We start from the raw sequence: 16810 nt of genomic DNA, 5'->3' as shown, positions 1-16810 counted from the left end.
ACAGGCAGATCTTCAAGGGGGACAGGCAGACCTTCAAGGGGGACAGGACTTCAAGGGGGGACAGGCAGACCTTCAAGGGGGGACAGGCAGACCTTCAAGGGGGGACAGGACTTCAAGGGGGACAGGCACGGAGAGGCGGGGCAGTGCACCGAAAGTCAGGGCGGGTGAACGGTGAGTCGGGGCAACCAGAGGAGAGTCGGGGCAGTGCACCGAAAGTCAGGGTGAGTCGGGGCAACCAGATGAGAGTCGGGGAGGGCGAAAGGAGAGTCGGGGTGGCCAGAGGAGAGTCGGGCAGCATGCGCGTTATATGCCTGAGCGCGGTATAGAAAAGTTTTTGTACATATCATCGTGATTTCTGCGCGCTATACCCCTGTGCGCGTTTTACAATGGTGCGCGTTATATCCGCGAAAATACGGTAATACATTGTTTACAATGGTTGTATGCCTTGCTTTGTGTCTGAGTTTGTGGATTTGGTTCTCCTGTTTTATACCATCACTATTACAGAAACATGGTTTTTAGCGAGTCAAATGAATGAGAAACAGAAATATCAGGCTACAGTTTGCTTCAGAGGGATAGAGTTGGCTGAAAAGGGAAGGAGTAACACTATGGCAAAAATGATACCAAAGCAAAAAAGTGTAGAGAAAGGAGAAAGAACTGTTGACATTTTGGAAAGAGAAGATGGCAGTTCCATACACACTGCCTTTGTCTACAGACCTACTTCTCAGAAGAAGTAGACAGAGAATTGGTCATAGAGATCCAAATGTTGGGACTGATGAAGGAGATGCTGTTAGGAGATCTCACCCTACCAAATATAGAGTGCATGCAGCATTACATCTGCAAAATCTGAAAAAAAATAGGGAAATCATGGATTCCTTTCAAGGAGCTCTACTCAGGCAAATGGTCATAAACCTACAAGTGAAGTGGTGACCCTAAAGCTTGTTCTCAGAAATGGAGACCGTGTAATATCCAGATAAGGGTCAACCTGGGCCGCAGTGATAATTGTACAGTATGGTTTGATCTAAAAGCTAAATTACTATCTAGATGCACTATGCTGAACATACTGGATTTCAAACATGATTATTTCAACAAAAACGCTAAGTAAGATATGCGCGTAATTTACAGAATAGTGGTTAACTGGAATGTTAGTATATATGCATGCATATGCCGTTACATTAACGACATGTGCACTTAATTGGCAGCTAGCACATACTTTATTTTATTTATTTAAAAAATTTCTATACCCTCTCAATTCTAGGCGGTTTACATTTACAATATATCCACATACGTTATAAATTGCCTTGTTGGGGTACAAAAATCCAAAGGAACTGTATGCAATAAGATGGAAAGGGGCTGATGAGCATAGAACCGCAAGGCACAGGCGGAATAGAAATCACTAATGTAATGTAATGTAAGACCATGGGAGACGCCTTGGAGTAATAGTGTTTCAAGATGAAGGAACAATGTGACAAGGTGGTGACGAAAGCTAAAAGGATGTTAAGCTGCATAGCAAAGAACATAAACAGTAAGAAGGACATAATGTCCTACACAGGGCACTAGTGAGGCCTCACTAGGATTATTGCGTTCTGTTTTGGAGGCTCTATTTCACTAACAACACAAAGACTGTTGCTGGTATAAAGGAAATCAACTAAGATAGTAAGAGATCTCCATCAGATATGTGAGCTGGAGGTCCTAAATATGGATAACTTAGAAGAGAGTAGGGACAGAGTGGATTTGAAAGGAACTACTGACTGACTAAACAAGCCTTTTTCAAATAGAACTAAAGAACATAAAATGAAGCTACAGTACAATAAAATCAGGAAATATTTCAAAGAAAGGGTGGAGGACACCTGGAATGTCTTTCTAAAAGAGATGGTGGAAACAAAAATGATGCTGGAATAGAAAAAGGAATGGGAAACATATAATGCAGGACTACTCAAATGGGTCTACAGGCCAGTCGGGTTTTCAGGATATCCTTAATGAATATGCATGAGAGATTTTCATGCCTGTCACCTGTCACCTTCTGCCACCTGCAAACATCTTCACCCAAGTTGCAGCTGAGTGAAGCAGAATCACATCTGAGCGCTACCATACGGGTTCTTTGAGACAGCCCAGGTAAAACACGTTAGAACCCACAGTGTGCTTCTGAATCCCGTTCAGCTTTTTTGTCAGATAAGTTATAAGATTTTTTTTCACATATTTGAGCTTTCACACTATCTGCTTTAAAAATGAAAAAAATATATATTACCTCTCATGTGCCATGATTAGAAGATGACCATCTCAGACGCTCCACCTTTGCGGGTTCGTCCTGAAGTCTGATAACCCACTCTCTGAGTACGTTTGAGTTGTATGCATGTGTGTGAGGTATCTTTGCTTAAAGTTTGTTTTGTTCATATTTGCTCCTTTGGGAAGTGAGTTTTTTGTTGAGCTATTCTTCCCGATTCACTTTTGGGTAGTTATATAAAATCAATATAATATGAAAAATATTTTAAAAAAGGGATAAAACAAATAAATAGAATTGCTCCAGGAAAATACATCTTAAAAAGAATCAAATTATAAATGAAAATAAATTTACAATTATATATTAAACACAAATACATGCATAACACATAAAATGTAATCAGTACATAATGCAACAACTTAGACGTACACAAAGTCAATATGCATTGTCTTGTAAATAACCAATTGCTAGTCCATATAAAAAAAAACAGGAACAGCAATTGATAATGCTGTAAACAATGTAAGTTTAAAATAGAACATTAGTAAACAAACCATATAAAGCAAAAAGTATAACTAATGCTGCCAAGATCTAAAAACATTGAGAATGGCGTCAGTTATGCAGTAATATTGATGTCATATGTCCCAATTGTTGGCTAAAGGTAATCAACACATTGAATCTGCACCTGATCTATGAAGCTGAATAAGTGTCAAATGGCATAAATAATTAATCGAACTTGACTAAAGGGCTCATTAGAAGCAAAAATTGTGATTTTACATCTTAATAGAGCTGTAGCAAGACCATTTGAAAACACTATGACAAGAAAATGTCAGAAAAACTTCTAAAATTACAAATTATGTGCACAAAGTGTGATCTTATTATCATTTGAAAATATCGTAGACGCACGACCTTGTAGTATCATATGAATATAGTGGTTTTGTGAACATAATGAAATAAAACAGCAATCTACACATACGCCAATTATAGGAAAATAATTGCAACTATAGGAAAATAATCATTTTATTTTCCATAGTTCAGATGCAGCCAAATATATGGAGCCCTATTCAGAGTTTAAGGAAGAAATGTATAAGCGTGCAAAGTAAAATTTTGTACGAGTTCTACAGTCCACCTGCTCATTATTGTACCTTGGTGAAGCGGAAAGCTACTAAAATGCATGAAGGGGGAAATTCTGTAAATGGTGTATAAAAAAGATAGCTGCCTATAATATAGGTGCCTAACTCTTCTCAATCACATTTAGGCTCCTATTGCAGAATCACGCCTAACTTAAAACTTAGGCACCTCTAATGTAGGACAGAGTTTTAAAGGTGTCTAAGTTCTTTAGCGAATCGTGCCTAGCAATGCCTAACTCCTTCTCTACCCCTAAACACACCTACTTTCAAGTTAGGCACTGCTAGGAGCCATGCAATAAGCACCTATCTCTTGAAGAATTGCACCCAAGACAGGCGCCTATCACCCAATTTTTTTATTTTTTTCAATTATGAACTAGGCCTAGGCACCTAACTTACCCCCCACCTCCTTTCTTTTTTATAAAGTCGCGTTAGGCTTTTTTTTTTTTTTAGCACCGGCTGCAGTGGTATTAGCTCCGACGCTCATAGAATTCCTATGAGTGTCAGAGATAATACCGCTGCAGCTGGCGATAAAAAAGCCTAACGCAGCTTTACAAAAAAAAGGGGGGAGAGGTTAATTAGTAAATTGGCTTCAATTATGAGTTATAACAAATTCATAATTGAAAAAAGTAAAAATGAATTGGGTGACAGGATTTATTTTGATGAAGGGAGAGGCCATTTGAAAGGAGCTATGCCCTAATTGCTAGATTTCAGTGCTTCAAAATCTCTATGCTGCAGAAGCTGGAACCACATCTTCAGAAACATATTGAGCTATTTTTAGGAGGAACACATGTCTTGGGCACTCTCAATCCAATCAGGTAAATTTTTAAAATTGATGGGTCTTTTTATCATTTTTTACCATGCTAAATTTGGTCTCATTCCATTAAAAAGTCAGTGTTATTCTGCTTGCCACACAAATGGATAGACATTTTGGCCTGGATTCTCTAAACAGCGCCATGTTCAGAGGCCACCTTAAAAGCAGCTGCTGATCGTGTGCCAATCACGCGACGGCACAGTTTAGAGAATTGCGCCTTCAGGAAAGGTAGGTGCTGGAAACGTAGGCCAGGGATTTCAAGGCCTACATTTTCAGTGCCAACCTTTGATATGAATCACACATAACGCCACTTCCAGCATTAGCCATGCCTACCTACAGTGGCATTAGGTGCTGTAAAGCATCGATGTAGACACGCTTCCAGGGGCGGATTTGTCAGGCACCTTGAAATTTGTTTAAAAAAGTTGTTTTAAACGGTGTTTTGCTCTTAATTTATGTACCGTTAAGGCGCTGTTTATAGAATATGGGCCTTTGACATCCTATGTATGTATAATTTATTTCCAAAATTCAGTAAGCTTGAAAGAAAAGGCCCAACACTAGGCTTATTGTACCCTCACTATATGCAAGTTTTCACTTTTATTTCCTCTTCTGTTTTCATGCACAGAAGAAATTTAGAAATTGGCATCAAATGGCACAATTGTATACAGTAGAGATCTATTTTGTATTCTCATACTTTGGGAGTAATTTAAAGTTTTTCCATTTGTAAAGCCTGTTTTACATGTAGAAAAAAGTTTCTGTAAAATACATGTACTTTATATGCACATTTAAAGTACATGTGCCAAAGATTGGGTGGACTTTTATGCGGATTGTGTTCAGGTGTTCCCAGGATAATGATGTGATGTGTGTGCATATTTTTTAAAATATAGTTAGTATGCACAAATTTACTACTACGTTTGAAAAGTATGCAAGCAATTGGGGTTGGGGATCTGGTATATATTTTATTCGCACTTAGGCACTTGTGCTGCTTTTATAAAATAGGTGCTTTCTTGGGCCTTTAAGAAAGGCATCTTATTATAAAATAATCCCCTTTGAGCAGAGCCTGTATTTAACACTGATGCCCGATATGCATGTAAGATTGTATTTCATTTCTTTGTTTTGTATTGAAATTTCAATAAAAAATCTTATTGAACTTAAAAAAAAAAAAAAAAAGTGCGTCCAAGAGTATATTTTTTAATATTAAGTATAGTTTCATATTAAATATGGTTTCATCTCTTCACTGAAGTGGTGTGACAATGAAATCAGTTGCTAGACTTTGCTTCAGACACTGTATTATGTCATTTAAGATATTGGGCACTTTTGAATATAACTGAAATTTGACATTATCTTACATATAAGACAACTGATTTCTTATCCCTGTGCTTTTAATTCAGTCATCAATAAATAAAAGGCAAGCAGCCTGCCTCTAAAGAATAATGCAGCATAATAAAATCATTTTAATGACTATTCAAATAAGTGTATGATTCCAATGTGTACATACCATATTGTCTCTGCAGCTTTACAAAAAGAACAATTGGTTTAGATATGAAAACATACTAGGATTGAAGATAAATGACTACGTAAATGACTAACTTCTGTGAATGAAAATGTCACATTTGCATTCACCACAAACTACATTGGCAGATATGAAAGTAGCTAATTTTTTTACGTTTTAGATCTTAAGAGTTAACTGTTAACTTTTTAAAGAAGTGGAAAGCATTTTTACAGTATCAGACAAAGATAGGAACCAATTTACAAAAGGCAGAAAATTAAGCACAGCTGTATTAATAATGTGTCCTTAAACACTACTGCCATAATATTTGTTAAATGACTTTTTCCTATCAAATATTACAGTTTAGTAAATATAAGTGTCAAAGAAAATAGCGTATCCATAGTGGTCAAAATACTTTTAAAGCCCTTACTCTTTGAAACTTTTTTTAAAACAAAAGCAATAATAATTTTCAAAAAAGTTATGTAGACTCTAACCTGGCATGCTAGCACCTCAGGTCCACACATTTGCCCTTTCATTGTAAAGGTCTCTGGATGCAGTTTGGGCAAAATTAAGGTGAATTCATTCTTGGTTGTCGTAGTCCATGACAGTGAGATCTGATCTCTGACCTAAAGGGAAAAAAAATAGCATCAATGGTAATTCCCCCTCAGACACATTAACTGGGATGAACTGGGTCCCCTTGAGCCCACTGAGTGGACATGCATTGATCGTTAGGCCTGAAATCCATGAATAAATTTAGGACTAATTGATTTTTTGTTGCAAATAAATCTCTAATTCAGAGTGCTAGCAGAGAATGTTGAGAAGAAAACACATCTTCCTCTTGACTGAAATGAAAGGGGAAAATTCACCATCCAATATGACCCCCCCTTCCCTCCCAAAAAAAAGAGAACAAAGCAAAAATATAAAATCATACTGGATGAAACAAAAATGCTATTTTTTGTATCATATTTTAACTAAACTAATTAGTTACAGAATATTAACAAGAATGATAAGTACTACTGAAATGTTAAGAAAAACATGACATTCGCATACAATGAGTTCAGTGAGGTGTAAATACAAAACCTAAGATTCAATATAAATCAGAATCCTTACTAAAACTAGAAATCAAATTTCTCAGTGTACAGTATTTTGGAACACAGTAATTACACATACAAAAACGAACACCTATTTCAATGCATAATATCCAAAACAGATGAACCAGGGAGAAAATTAAAAGTATTTGGATAAAATCTCAATCTATAATTGTTAAGAGGTATACCTAGGGTAAAACTATATAATGTAGATTATTTTTGCAAACGACTCTCTAAGTGTTGAAAAATATGAGGGTTATGCTGTTGATATCATACTGCCACCTTATGGCTATAAGTAGCAATTGGGTTTATCACCATTCTAATGAAAACTACAAATACATCCATTTAAATCCAATGATTGTATAGCTCAACAGTGTAGACATATTTCTCACCGTCATGCACAAACAAGTTACTCTTTCGCAAAAGATATGTAATTCCAATTCTAAATCCTGAAAGCTGTTCTTAATATTTTTAACCTCTTATATATGCTCTTTACTATTCTTAATTATCCAAGATTGTCTTAAATGTTACCCTAAATGCATTTGTACAACTGAATAGCTGAGCACGGTAGAGGAGAAAAGTTTTTTTTTCTGCAGATATTTTTGCTTGGCTCAGACATGAGTAGAGTAAGATGTTAGATTCCATATAAGAATCTGTATGCACACCTACCCAAAATAACAAATTGTTATTTAAAAGAAAGGATAAATCTTATTTTATGGTCTTTATTTGCAACATTATTATGATTTTTTTATTTATTGTGGAATTCTTTTCCCATTCTGAAATTTAAAAAAAACACACCTTTAGCCAAAGAAAGTAAACTAATTCAAAATTATGCAATAAAATCGGCTTGTGATAGTTTTTTCTTAGGTATTTTTTTTTTCTGAAATTGAAATCGGAACCTAAAACATTTAGCAAAAAGCCCTGTCACCTTCTATAGACAGTACTTTTGATAAGTTTTGTGGGAATAGGGGCAACATTCTCAGGTTTACCTAAAGAACCTTTGAGAAAGGGATATCCTATAAAATAATTTCTATATATGTGGATCATGACTATAACCTTGTGTTTCTGTCATGCACCCAGTGTACTGAGCTCACTCCAAATTCTACTCATATATTAAAAATCATTCAAATTATTCTTAGAAACACTTGGCTGATATTTTATAATTACTAACAACCAACATTTTATGTTCATATTAATATCAATTTGTGCACACACAAAACAATATTGTGAATTAAGCTACTGAGAGATTATGATCATCAAAGCCCTAGAGTTCTGCTTTTTGCCCTTCTGAAACAGTCAATAGATCTAAATATTTTACTGTACCCTGGTCAATTCAATGTTTGATGTTTAAAAACTCACCCGGTATCAAAGAAAATTTATCAAATTTGAGCTCCCAAATGAGATAAACTTGAGTTTCAAAGCTAACAGTAACTGTGATATTGATGATTCTCTTTTTTCTACGACAGAATTCACTTGGGAAATCCTGGATGTGAAAGTACAAAAGTAGATTGCCAGTACTGACCAAAAACACATACACACATGTTGTATAAATAATGCAGGTCTAATGTGCAGCAGAGAACAGGCAGCCATGGTTCTTTAACCTCACTAGTAACAGCTGCCATGTCTCTCTAATGGGACCTGACTTTCCCCTTAACTACGAGCATAGTATCAGGCACATTCAAATATATAAAATGATGAAAAAAAAGTTTGTGAATTTCCAAAGATGATCTGTATTTTAACCATAATTTCTAACCAAAACATGGTTAAATCTTATTAAGAGAAAATAGCCCACTGAATAAAGCAGACAGAAAAGACATATTTCTGGTTGTATCTTTAAAAAAAATTTTTTTTTTAAATTCAGTAGTAAGGAGGGAATTCATCAATGTGTGCTACTGTTAAGATGAATTTATTTAGCACAGGATCCCATTTTATCCAATGAAACCTGGTTCTAAATTAGCATAATGTTGTAAAATAACCCGTCTTAACAGTAGCAAACACTGATGAATTCCCCCCAGTGTCATTATATGAGAAGGCATGTAAACCCTTCATTCATTCATTATTTAATTCATTTTAATGTCCTGTCCTCCCCAAAGAGTTCAGAACGGGTTACAAGGTAACACACATAAATTAATTAAACAAACGAGATACAGACAATTAAGGCAATATGGGCTACGGAGGCATTCGTCTAGCACAATTGTTCATCCTAAATTAGCAGACATAGAACGAATGTTTATAACCTACGGATAAGTACATTTTACATTAGCACTTCCAGAGATAAGTTGGCTTCACATATAGTTAGATTCTCCTGAGCTTAGACAGAGAGAATATAGTTCAACTTATGAGAGCGATAGTTTAACAAAGATGATGTGCAGAGGGCGCTGGAACCTCCCTGAGCAGTAGTCATTTCAACTAAACATTTCTTATAACTGTTGACCAGTCTCTCATTACTTTTGCAAAATTTTGGCCTATTTTTCCACCAAGAACTGATTCATCTCTAACATTTGAGGGTTTCCATGCATAGATAGTTCATGCCACATCATTATAAGGTTTAGATTGGGATTTGGACTTGGCCAATCCCAAACATAAAATTTTATTTTCTTCAGCCATTTTGTGGTAAATTTACTTGAATGCTTAGGCCCTAAACTTTAGGGTCACTATCTTGATGTGTGACCCATTTTTGGCTCAGTTTCAGTTCATAGATGGAGGTCCTGAGATTCTACTCAAGAATTATCTTTTTGGTCTGTTTTTGAAAAGTTTTTGATTTAAGTCAGACACAGTCAAACATCAGTCAATAACAAATACAGAAAGCAAGTGCAAAAAACACATTGAATCAAACTAAGAAACATACTTAAAATATGCTGAAAAGTTATATAGATAGTAAAAAACTTTGTCATTCAGAAAGGCCTCTCTCTCTGCCAATCACCCAAGTAGATTCTTCATATGTCTACCAGAGAGAGAAGGGTACAGCCCACTAGCAAAATGTTATTCTCTAAGATCTCTAAATTGGCTGCTTCCATTTTGGTTTAATAACCCTTCCGTCCAAACCCCCTGCCAACTCTCCACACCTCCATTTCTTCCCCAAATCCTCCCCTTCCTAGAATCAGTTCATCTCATGAGAAAACAGAAAAAACTAGAAGACAGTCTTGCCAGAGACTCTAATACACAGTTTTGCAGCCACCCAGACCAAGGCGCTTGCCATGAAGGTCTCATTGGGCTAGCTCCTTTATACTTTCTTTTCATGCTTGTAAGTCCAGGGAGGATTAGTCCATCCAAAGACATATAATGCCTCTTTTTGCCAACAAAATTGCTACAGACAAAAACTTACAGTGCACAGAGGACAAGTGTTGGTTTTCCATAGTACTGATATTTCCAAGAATCAATGCTACATAGGACCATTGTAGCAAATGTTGAATAATGGCTAGAAAATAAACTGGTTCTGACAGCGTTAAGTGGGAAAAAATTTAAAAATTATAAGCAGAATAGGTCAGAGCTGAGGCAGAGAACCACCACTCAGCCTTCGTCATCATGTGATTCCCTAAGAACTTTCTAATGTAAAAGAAGAATTCTTGTTTCTATTAATGGTGGCAAGTCATCCACACCCTGATGTAGTAAAACAGTCCCACACCATGATAACTCCCACTACCACTGCATGACAGTCAGGATGCCGTCCAAGCTCACTCCAGCCTATCCAACCATCCTGTTTGCAGGACATCTACCATCAAATCTGACCAGTAGCATCCTCTTGATCCAAGTTTCCATTGATGCCCTCCCAAGCACATCCTACATCAAATCACCACATATTGGACACAGACAGTGCAAGTCTGTTCAGTACCGGCCTTAGTTCTTTAATTTATATCCTTCATTTTCTAATTAGAGATCCTCTATGTTTATCCCACAATTTTTTTAATTCCATCACCAGTTTCCTCTCCACCACTTCCCTCGGGAAGGCATTCCAGGCATCTACCACTCTCTCCCTGCAACCTCAAATTATGCCCTCTGGTTTTACCATTCTCTCTTCTCTGTAATAGATTTGGTTCTATATTAATACCTTTCAAGTATTTAAACATCTGTATCATATCTCCCCCATCTCTCCTCTAGAGTATACATTATTTAGGTTTGCCAGTCTCTTCTCAAACCCCTTAACATTTTCATCACCTTCCTCTGGACCGCTTCAAATCTTTTTATATCCTTCACCAGATATGGCCTCCAAAACTGAACACAATACTCCAAGTGCGGCCTCACCAATGACTTATATAAGGGCATAAACACCTCCCTTATTCTGCTGGTTATTCCTCTTTCTATAAAGCCTAACATCCTTCTGGCTACAGCCACCGCCTTATCACACTGTTTAGATGCCTTTAGATCCTCAGACACAATCTCCCCAAAGTCCCTCTTTCTGTCAGTGTTTATCAGTCTCTCACCTCCTAGCACATACAGTTCCCTCAGATTTCTACCCCCCCAAATGCATCACTCTGCTCTTCTTCGCATTGAATTTTAGTTGCCAGATGTTAGACCATTCTTCTAACTTTTGCAGGTCCATTTTCATGTTTTCCACTCTCTCCACTCTGTTACAAATCTTGGTATATCCCAAATCCCAGTATCCCAAACTAAGGCTCATAGCTATTCTTCTAACCTGATATACTTTTCCTGAGAACATTTGAATCCAGCCTGTGAAGGAAGTTCTACTTTTTTTTTTTTCAAGCATTTTAGCCAATAAGGTAGCAAGGCTGTCTGCATTCTCAGGCTCCATCAGCTGAAGATAGTAGTAGAGCATTACAACAAAGTTAGCAAACTCCAAGAAGGACCAATTTACCCCATTCAGCACACTGTAATGGAATTCTCTTCCCCACTCTCCCTTCTTCATAAAGGAAATTGTCATTAGATTTTTTTTTTGAAGGTTTCTGCATAAATCTTCACATCAGGCACAGAGAGAGACCTGCATATCTTTAAATGTTAGTCTGGGATTCTATGTGACTGTCAATGATATTTTGGTTAGCTGTTGGGATTATCTTGGAAAAGTAAAGTTACTAAAGTTTTTAATTTTGTTCAGCTTTAGACTGCTTGATAGTGGATGGATATTGCTGTAAATGTCCAGAAATGGTCTTGTAACCCAGTCCAAATGGAGAAGCATTAACTACTCAAAGCCTTTTGGCTCATCATAGAAAACAGGACGCCTAAATTCCGTTAAATAGATTTATTCTTCTGGATTATTACCCAATTATTAAAGTACCTGATTTACTTAGTTGATTATTTGTGCTAAGAAAACTAAGGCCAATAGAGTAGGCAGTCACATAGGGTGGCAAATTCCAAGGGTCAACTATGAGCAACCACACAGAAAGCAAAACAATAGATCCCGACAGCTACACAAACTCAAAAAAATCATCAGCATGTCCTTTTACCAGCAGGGAAAGTAGGCACTCTTTCAAACAGCTCATTTACCCAGGATTTTAGAAATAGCCTTCATTGTGTATATGTATGAACAAAGTTACATGCATGGTATCAATTATATGTATATAGCAGGCAAGTCCAAAAGGTAGATCGTGATCTACCTGTAGATCGCGGAGGGGTCAGAGGTAGATTGCCAGCCCCAGCTTCCCCATCACTAGGTGAGAGCTTGTGCTGGCAGGTTGTCTGCCAAGGCTTGCTGCTGCCGCTGATCCTTTACCTGTTTTTTTCCCCTACCTGCGGGAATCTTGCCTGCGGGTATATTGGGGGCGCTTGTTGTTTTCATGCCAATAGTGTATGGGTACCCCAGGGGGTATGATACACCACAGGCTTGGCATCATACCTAGTCTCCTGCCTCTCAGAATCACCCATTCCTGCCCCAACATCCCTTAGAAGTGTGTTATATACCAGGCGATATCCATTCGCCTGGGCTTTACTTGAATATACTTACCGTATTAGTTGTATCATGTGCTGGTCATTGGTTGCTTTATAGTTCGCTTTCATTAAATGTTTTCGGGCAGACACACATGTCAACAATTTGGTGATTTTGGCTGGCTTTTCCAATTTTGTTGTAACCTGCCTATGCCGTGCCTTTGAATTGGTTCAAATCACTGTGACTTTTGCTTGCCTCTGCAATTTTAATTTGCCTAGCCTTTGTATTGATTCTACACTGCAATTTTATTTCGCCTTGCCTTTGCGTTGATTCTATACTGTGTGCAGGATTTATTAAATCGCTTGTGGTGGTATTTGAACTTGTTTGGCGGTATTTGATTTTATCTGGTTTGCTGGACAGGTGTTTGAGTTTTTTTGATGATTGTTTGGTGGTATTTGATTATTGGTGCCAGTATGATGAATTCTTATTTTTACTTTTAGAACTGGATGTGTGGTTTTGCACATCATCCAGAGGTCTTCAGTTCCTGTTGATCTTTAATACTTTGGGACAGTGACGGTTTGGGACCAGATTCAGCTAGTGTTTATACTAACTTAGCAGATTTGGCCTTCTTACATCCAGCCACCCCAGTATAATGAAGATGAGTGTTCCAAAGAAGAGCAAGATACTACCAAGAGTGTGAACTCTTCCCCCCCTGCAATCCGCTAAGAAGATCGACTGTCGGCTCCGGGCGGCTTTCCCGCAGAGGAGAGAATCCTGCATTCACCGTGGGCCTCATCTGGGGCAGCCTCCTTGGAGCGGCTGGGGCACTGGCAGTGTGTCTGGGAGGGAATGCATGGATGGGAGAACATCTCAGGGGAGGAGACATAGGCATCCTGGGACTGTCGGCCAAGTCTCTTCCCTGAAGAAGCCCTTTCTGGAAACATCAATCGCTCCTCCTACACTTACTTGCTCCACTTCATCACCTCATCATGCTTCTATTCCTTTCTCTCCTCTCTTCTACCTTCCAAAGTATTTAGATCAATGCTGTCTTATTAAAATGTTTATTTTATTTTTATTTTTCCTCTAACTCTACTTTTCACTTCTCTATTACCCTCCAGGTACTTTAGTTAGATTGTGAGCCTTCGGGACAGTAAGGGAATTTTTCAAGTACCTTTCTTATTTCTAATCTTAATGTATATTTTCTGTAAACCGCTTAGAACCTAACGGATGTAGCGGTATATAAGAAATAAATTACATTACATTACATTACATTACAAAACCTACCATTTTCATGATGAATGGGAAATGGACTACTTCTTCATCATAGTGAAAGACAAGTGTTGTTGTCTAATTTGTAACGCCCCAGTAACCTTGCCCAAAAAGGGTAATCTGGAACATCATTATAAGGCTCTGCAAAGCAATGAGTTTGATGCTGATTTTCCACCCAAAAGTGAAATTTGGAAACTGAAGCTCAAAGAGCTTAAATTGAAATTGGTTACTCAGCAACAGTTAATGGCAGTCAATCAGAACTCCCAAGTCTGTTTCCTGGGAGGTCTCTCCAAGTACCGCTCCGGACATCCTGTATTCATGCATGAGATTTTTGTTACCGACATGCATCACTTTACACTTATCCATGTTGAACCTCATTTGCCATGTCGATGCCCATTTCTCGAGCTTGATTATGTCACGTTGCAGATATTTGCAATCCCCCTGTGTCTTCACTACTCTGAATAACTTTGTATCGTCCGCAAATTTAATCACCTCACTCGTCGTACTAATGTCCAGATCGTTTATAAAGATGTTGAAGAGCATGGGTCCAAGCACCAAGCCCTGCGGCCCCCCACTGGTGATGCTCTTCCAGTCCGAATATTGTCCATTTACCCCCACTCTCTGTTTCCTGTGCTCCAGCCAGTTTTTAATCCATGTGAGTATTTCACCCTCAATTCCAAGGCTCGCAATTTTCTGAAGTAGTCATTCATATGGAACCTCATTGAATGCCTTCTGAAAATCCAGATATACAATGTCGACCGTGTCGCCCTTGTCTATCTGCCTGTTTACTCCCTCAAAAAAGTGCAGCAAGTTCGTCAAACAAGATCTGCCTTTGCTGAAACCATACTGGCTGGTCCTCATCAGACCGTGTCCATCAAGGTGATCAATGATGTGGTCCTATATCAGCGCCTCTATCATCTTTCCCAGTACCGAGGTCAGACTCACCGGTCTGTAGTTTCCCAGATCTCCCCTCAAACCTTTCTTGAAGATAGGCGTAACATTTGCCACCTTCCAGTCTTCCTGAATCTTTCCCGATTTGATCAACAGATTGGCTATTAGTTGAAGCAGTTCAGCTATGGTCCCTTTCAGTTCCTTGATGACCCTCGGATGAATGCCATCTGGTCCCGGGGATTTATCACTCTTAAGCCTATCGATCTGCCTGCATACCTCTTCTAGACTGACTGTCAACCCTATCAATTTCCCGTCTTTGTTTCCAGCATATTGCCTGATGGGTTCCGGTATGCTGTGTATATCCTCTTCAGTAAATACAGACGCAAAAAATGTGTTCAGTTTGTCGGCGATTGCTTTGTCCTCCTTTAGTACTCCCTTTATTCCATGGTCATCCAACGGTCCAACTGCTTCTTTCGCGGGTTGTTTCCCTTTAATATATCAAAAGAACTGCTTGAAGTTTTTCGCCTCCTTGGCTATTTTTTCCTCATAGTCTCTTTTGGCCCCTTTTACTGCCTTATGGCACCTGCGTTGATGTTGTTTATGCTTATTCCAGTTTTCGTCCATTATTGATCTTTTCCATTCCTTAAATGAAGTTTTCTTGTCTCTGATCGCTTCCTTCACCTCTACAGTGAGCCACGTTGGTTCCTTGCTCTTTTTCCTCTTGGATCCCTTGTTGTTACGCAATATATATAGATTTTGCGTCTCGGTGACATAGCCCAGTTATTAGTCTTTATCCAGATGGTTTTTGAAGATTTCAGTGTTAAAGAACTACTTGGAATGATTTCTTTAAAAGAGAGAACTACTGATCAGGAAATATTCAATTCTTTCCATTCTTTTGTAACAAAGTATAATCTTCCAATGCATAGACTTGTTTCCATCACTACTGTTGGAGCAAGAGCAATGACAGGTGAAGTTAAGGGTTTCATAGCCCTCTGTAGACAGCATGATGACTTCCCAGATTTCCTTTCTTACCACTGCACCATTCACCAGCAAGTTTTGGCAAGCAAGAGAATCAATACAAAGACTGTTATGGACATCACTTTTAAAATTGTAAATTCAGTTCATGGAAAATCACTTCAAAGATGGCTTTTTAATCTTACTCTTGATGAAGGGGCAGCGGAAATCATTTTGCACACAGATGTAAGGTGGCTAAGTAGGCACAAATTTCTGCAAAGAAATAAGAAGTTTTTTAAAGGAGAAGTGAGATGACCAAGCAGAGTTGGAAGATGAGGAGTAGTTATGTGATCTGGCATTTCTCACTGACATTACAGGCGAACTAAGTGATATGAACCTTGAACTACAAGGTTAAAAACAAATGCATTGGCGAAATGATGAGTACAGTTTCATCTTACAAGAGCAAATTTGAGCTAATGATGACTGATCTTGTAAACAACACTTTTGATCATTTTCCTAATACGCAGGTCCATTTGGAACAATATCCAAATTTTGTTTTTCAGAATGAGAAGTATGTGACAGAAATCTGTTGTTATCCAGGAATTCGAAAATAGATTCTGTGACTTCCAAAAAATTGGAACACTTGTGGAGTTCTTGTCATACCCATTCAAAGTAGATGTGGACATTAATGAAACTATAGCTGCTATCAGCAAAAATTACTCATTGATATTAACCCTTAAAAATGACATTTTTCTCAAGACCCATGCTGAGCAAGAATTGTTTTGGAAGCTAGTGCTTAGAGACAAATTTCCCAACTTGAGAAGATGCAGTGAAGCTGTACACTCCTGTTTCAGTTCAACTTACTTGTGTGAATCTGCGTTTTCCCATCTGAAAATGACAAAGAGTACACAACGTTCCAACATGTCAGATGAACATCTCCAGGATTCCCTGAGACTAGCCCTGACGCAATATTCACCCAATTTTAAAAAACTGGTGGATGAAATGCAGGCTCAAATGTCTCACTAATGAGCAAGAGTGAAATATTAAAGATTGTGCAAGATCAGCCTGGATCAATACTCGATCTAAATTTAACACAAATTACTCAATAAAAGTTAAAGAAAGTTATTAAGACAGTTAAAGTTATTACT

The 16810-nt window shown here is 37.9% G+C and overlaps 1 protein-coding gene across 4 annotated transcripts in view; it reads right to left on the bottom strand.

Moving 5' to 3' along the window:
• CCDC171 (coiled-coil domain containing 171) overlaps nucleotides 1-16810 on the bottom strand; it is a 608461-nt gene that overhangs the window by 142699 nt on the left and 448952 nt on the right. For all 4 annotated transcript variants that reach the window (XM_033920389.1, XM_033920380.1, XM_033920408.1 and 1 more), the window contains exon 23: nucleotides 6137-6268. In XM_033920389.1, the coding sequence (XP_033776280.1) occupies nucleotides 6137-6268 (132 nt within the window). The remainder of the gene's footprint in view (nucleotides 1-6136; nucleotides 6269-16810) is intronic.

The sequence above is a fragment of the Geotrypetes seraphini genome, chromosome 1, assembly GCF_902459505.1.
Source record: "Geotrypetes seraphini chromosome 1, aGeoSer1.1, whole genome shotgun sequence".
In the NCBI taxonomy this organism is placed as follows: Eukaryota; Metazoa; Chordata; class Amphibia; order Gymnophiona; family Dermophiidae; genus Geotrypetes; species Geotrypetes seraphini.
Note: the sequence above shows the minus strand (reverse complement) of the source record. Positions and strands in the feature narration are given on the sequence as shown.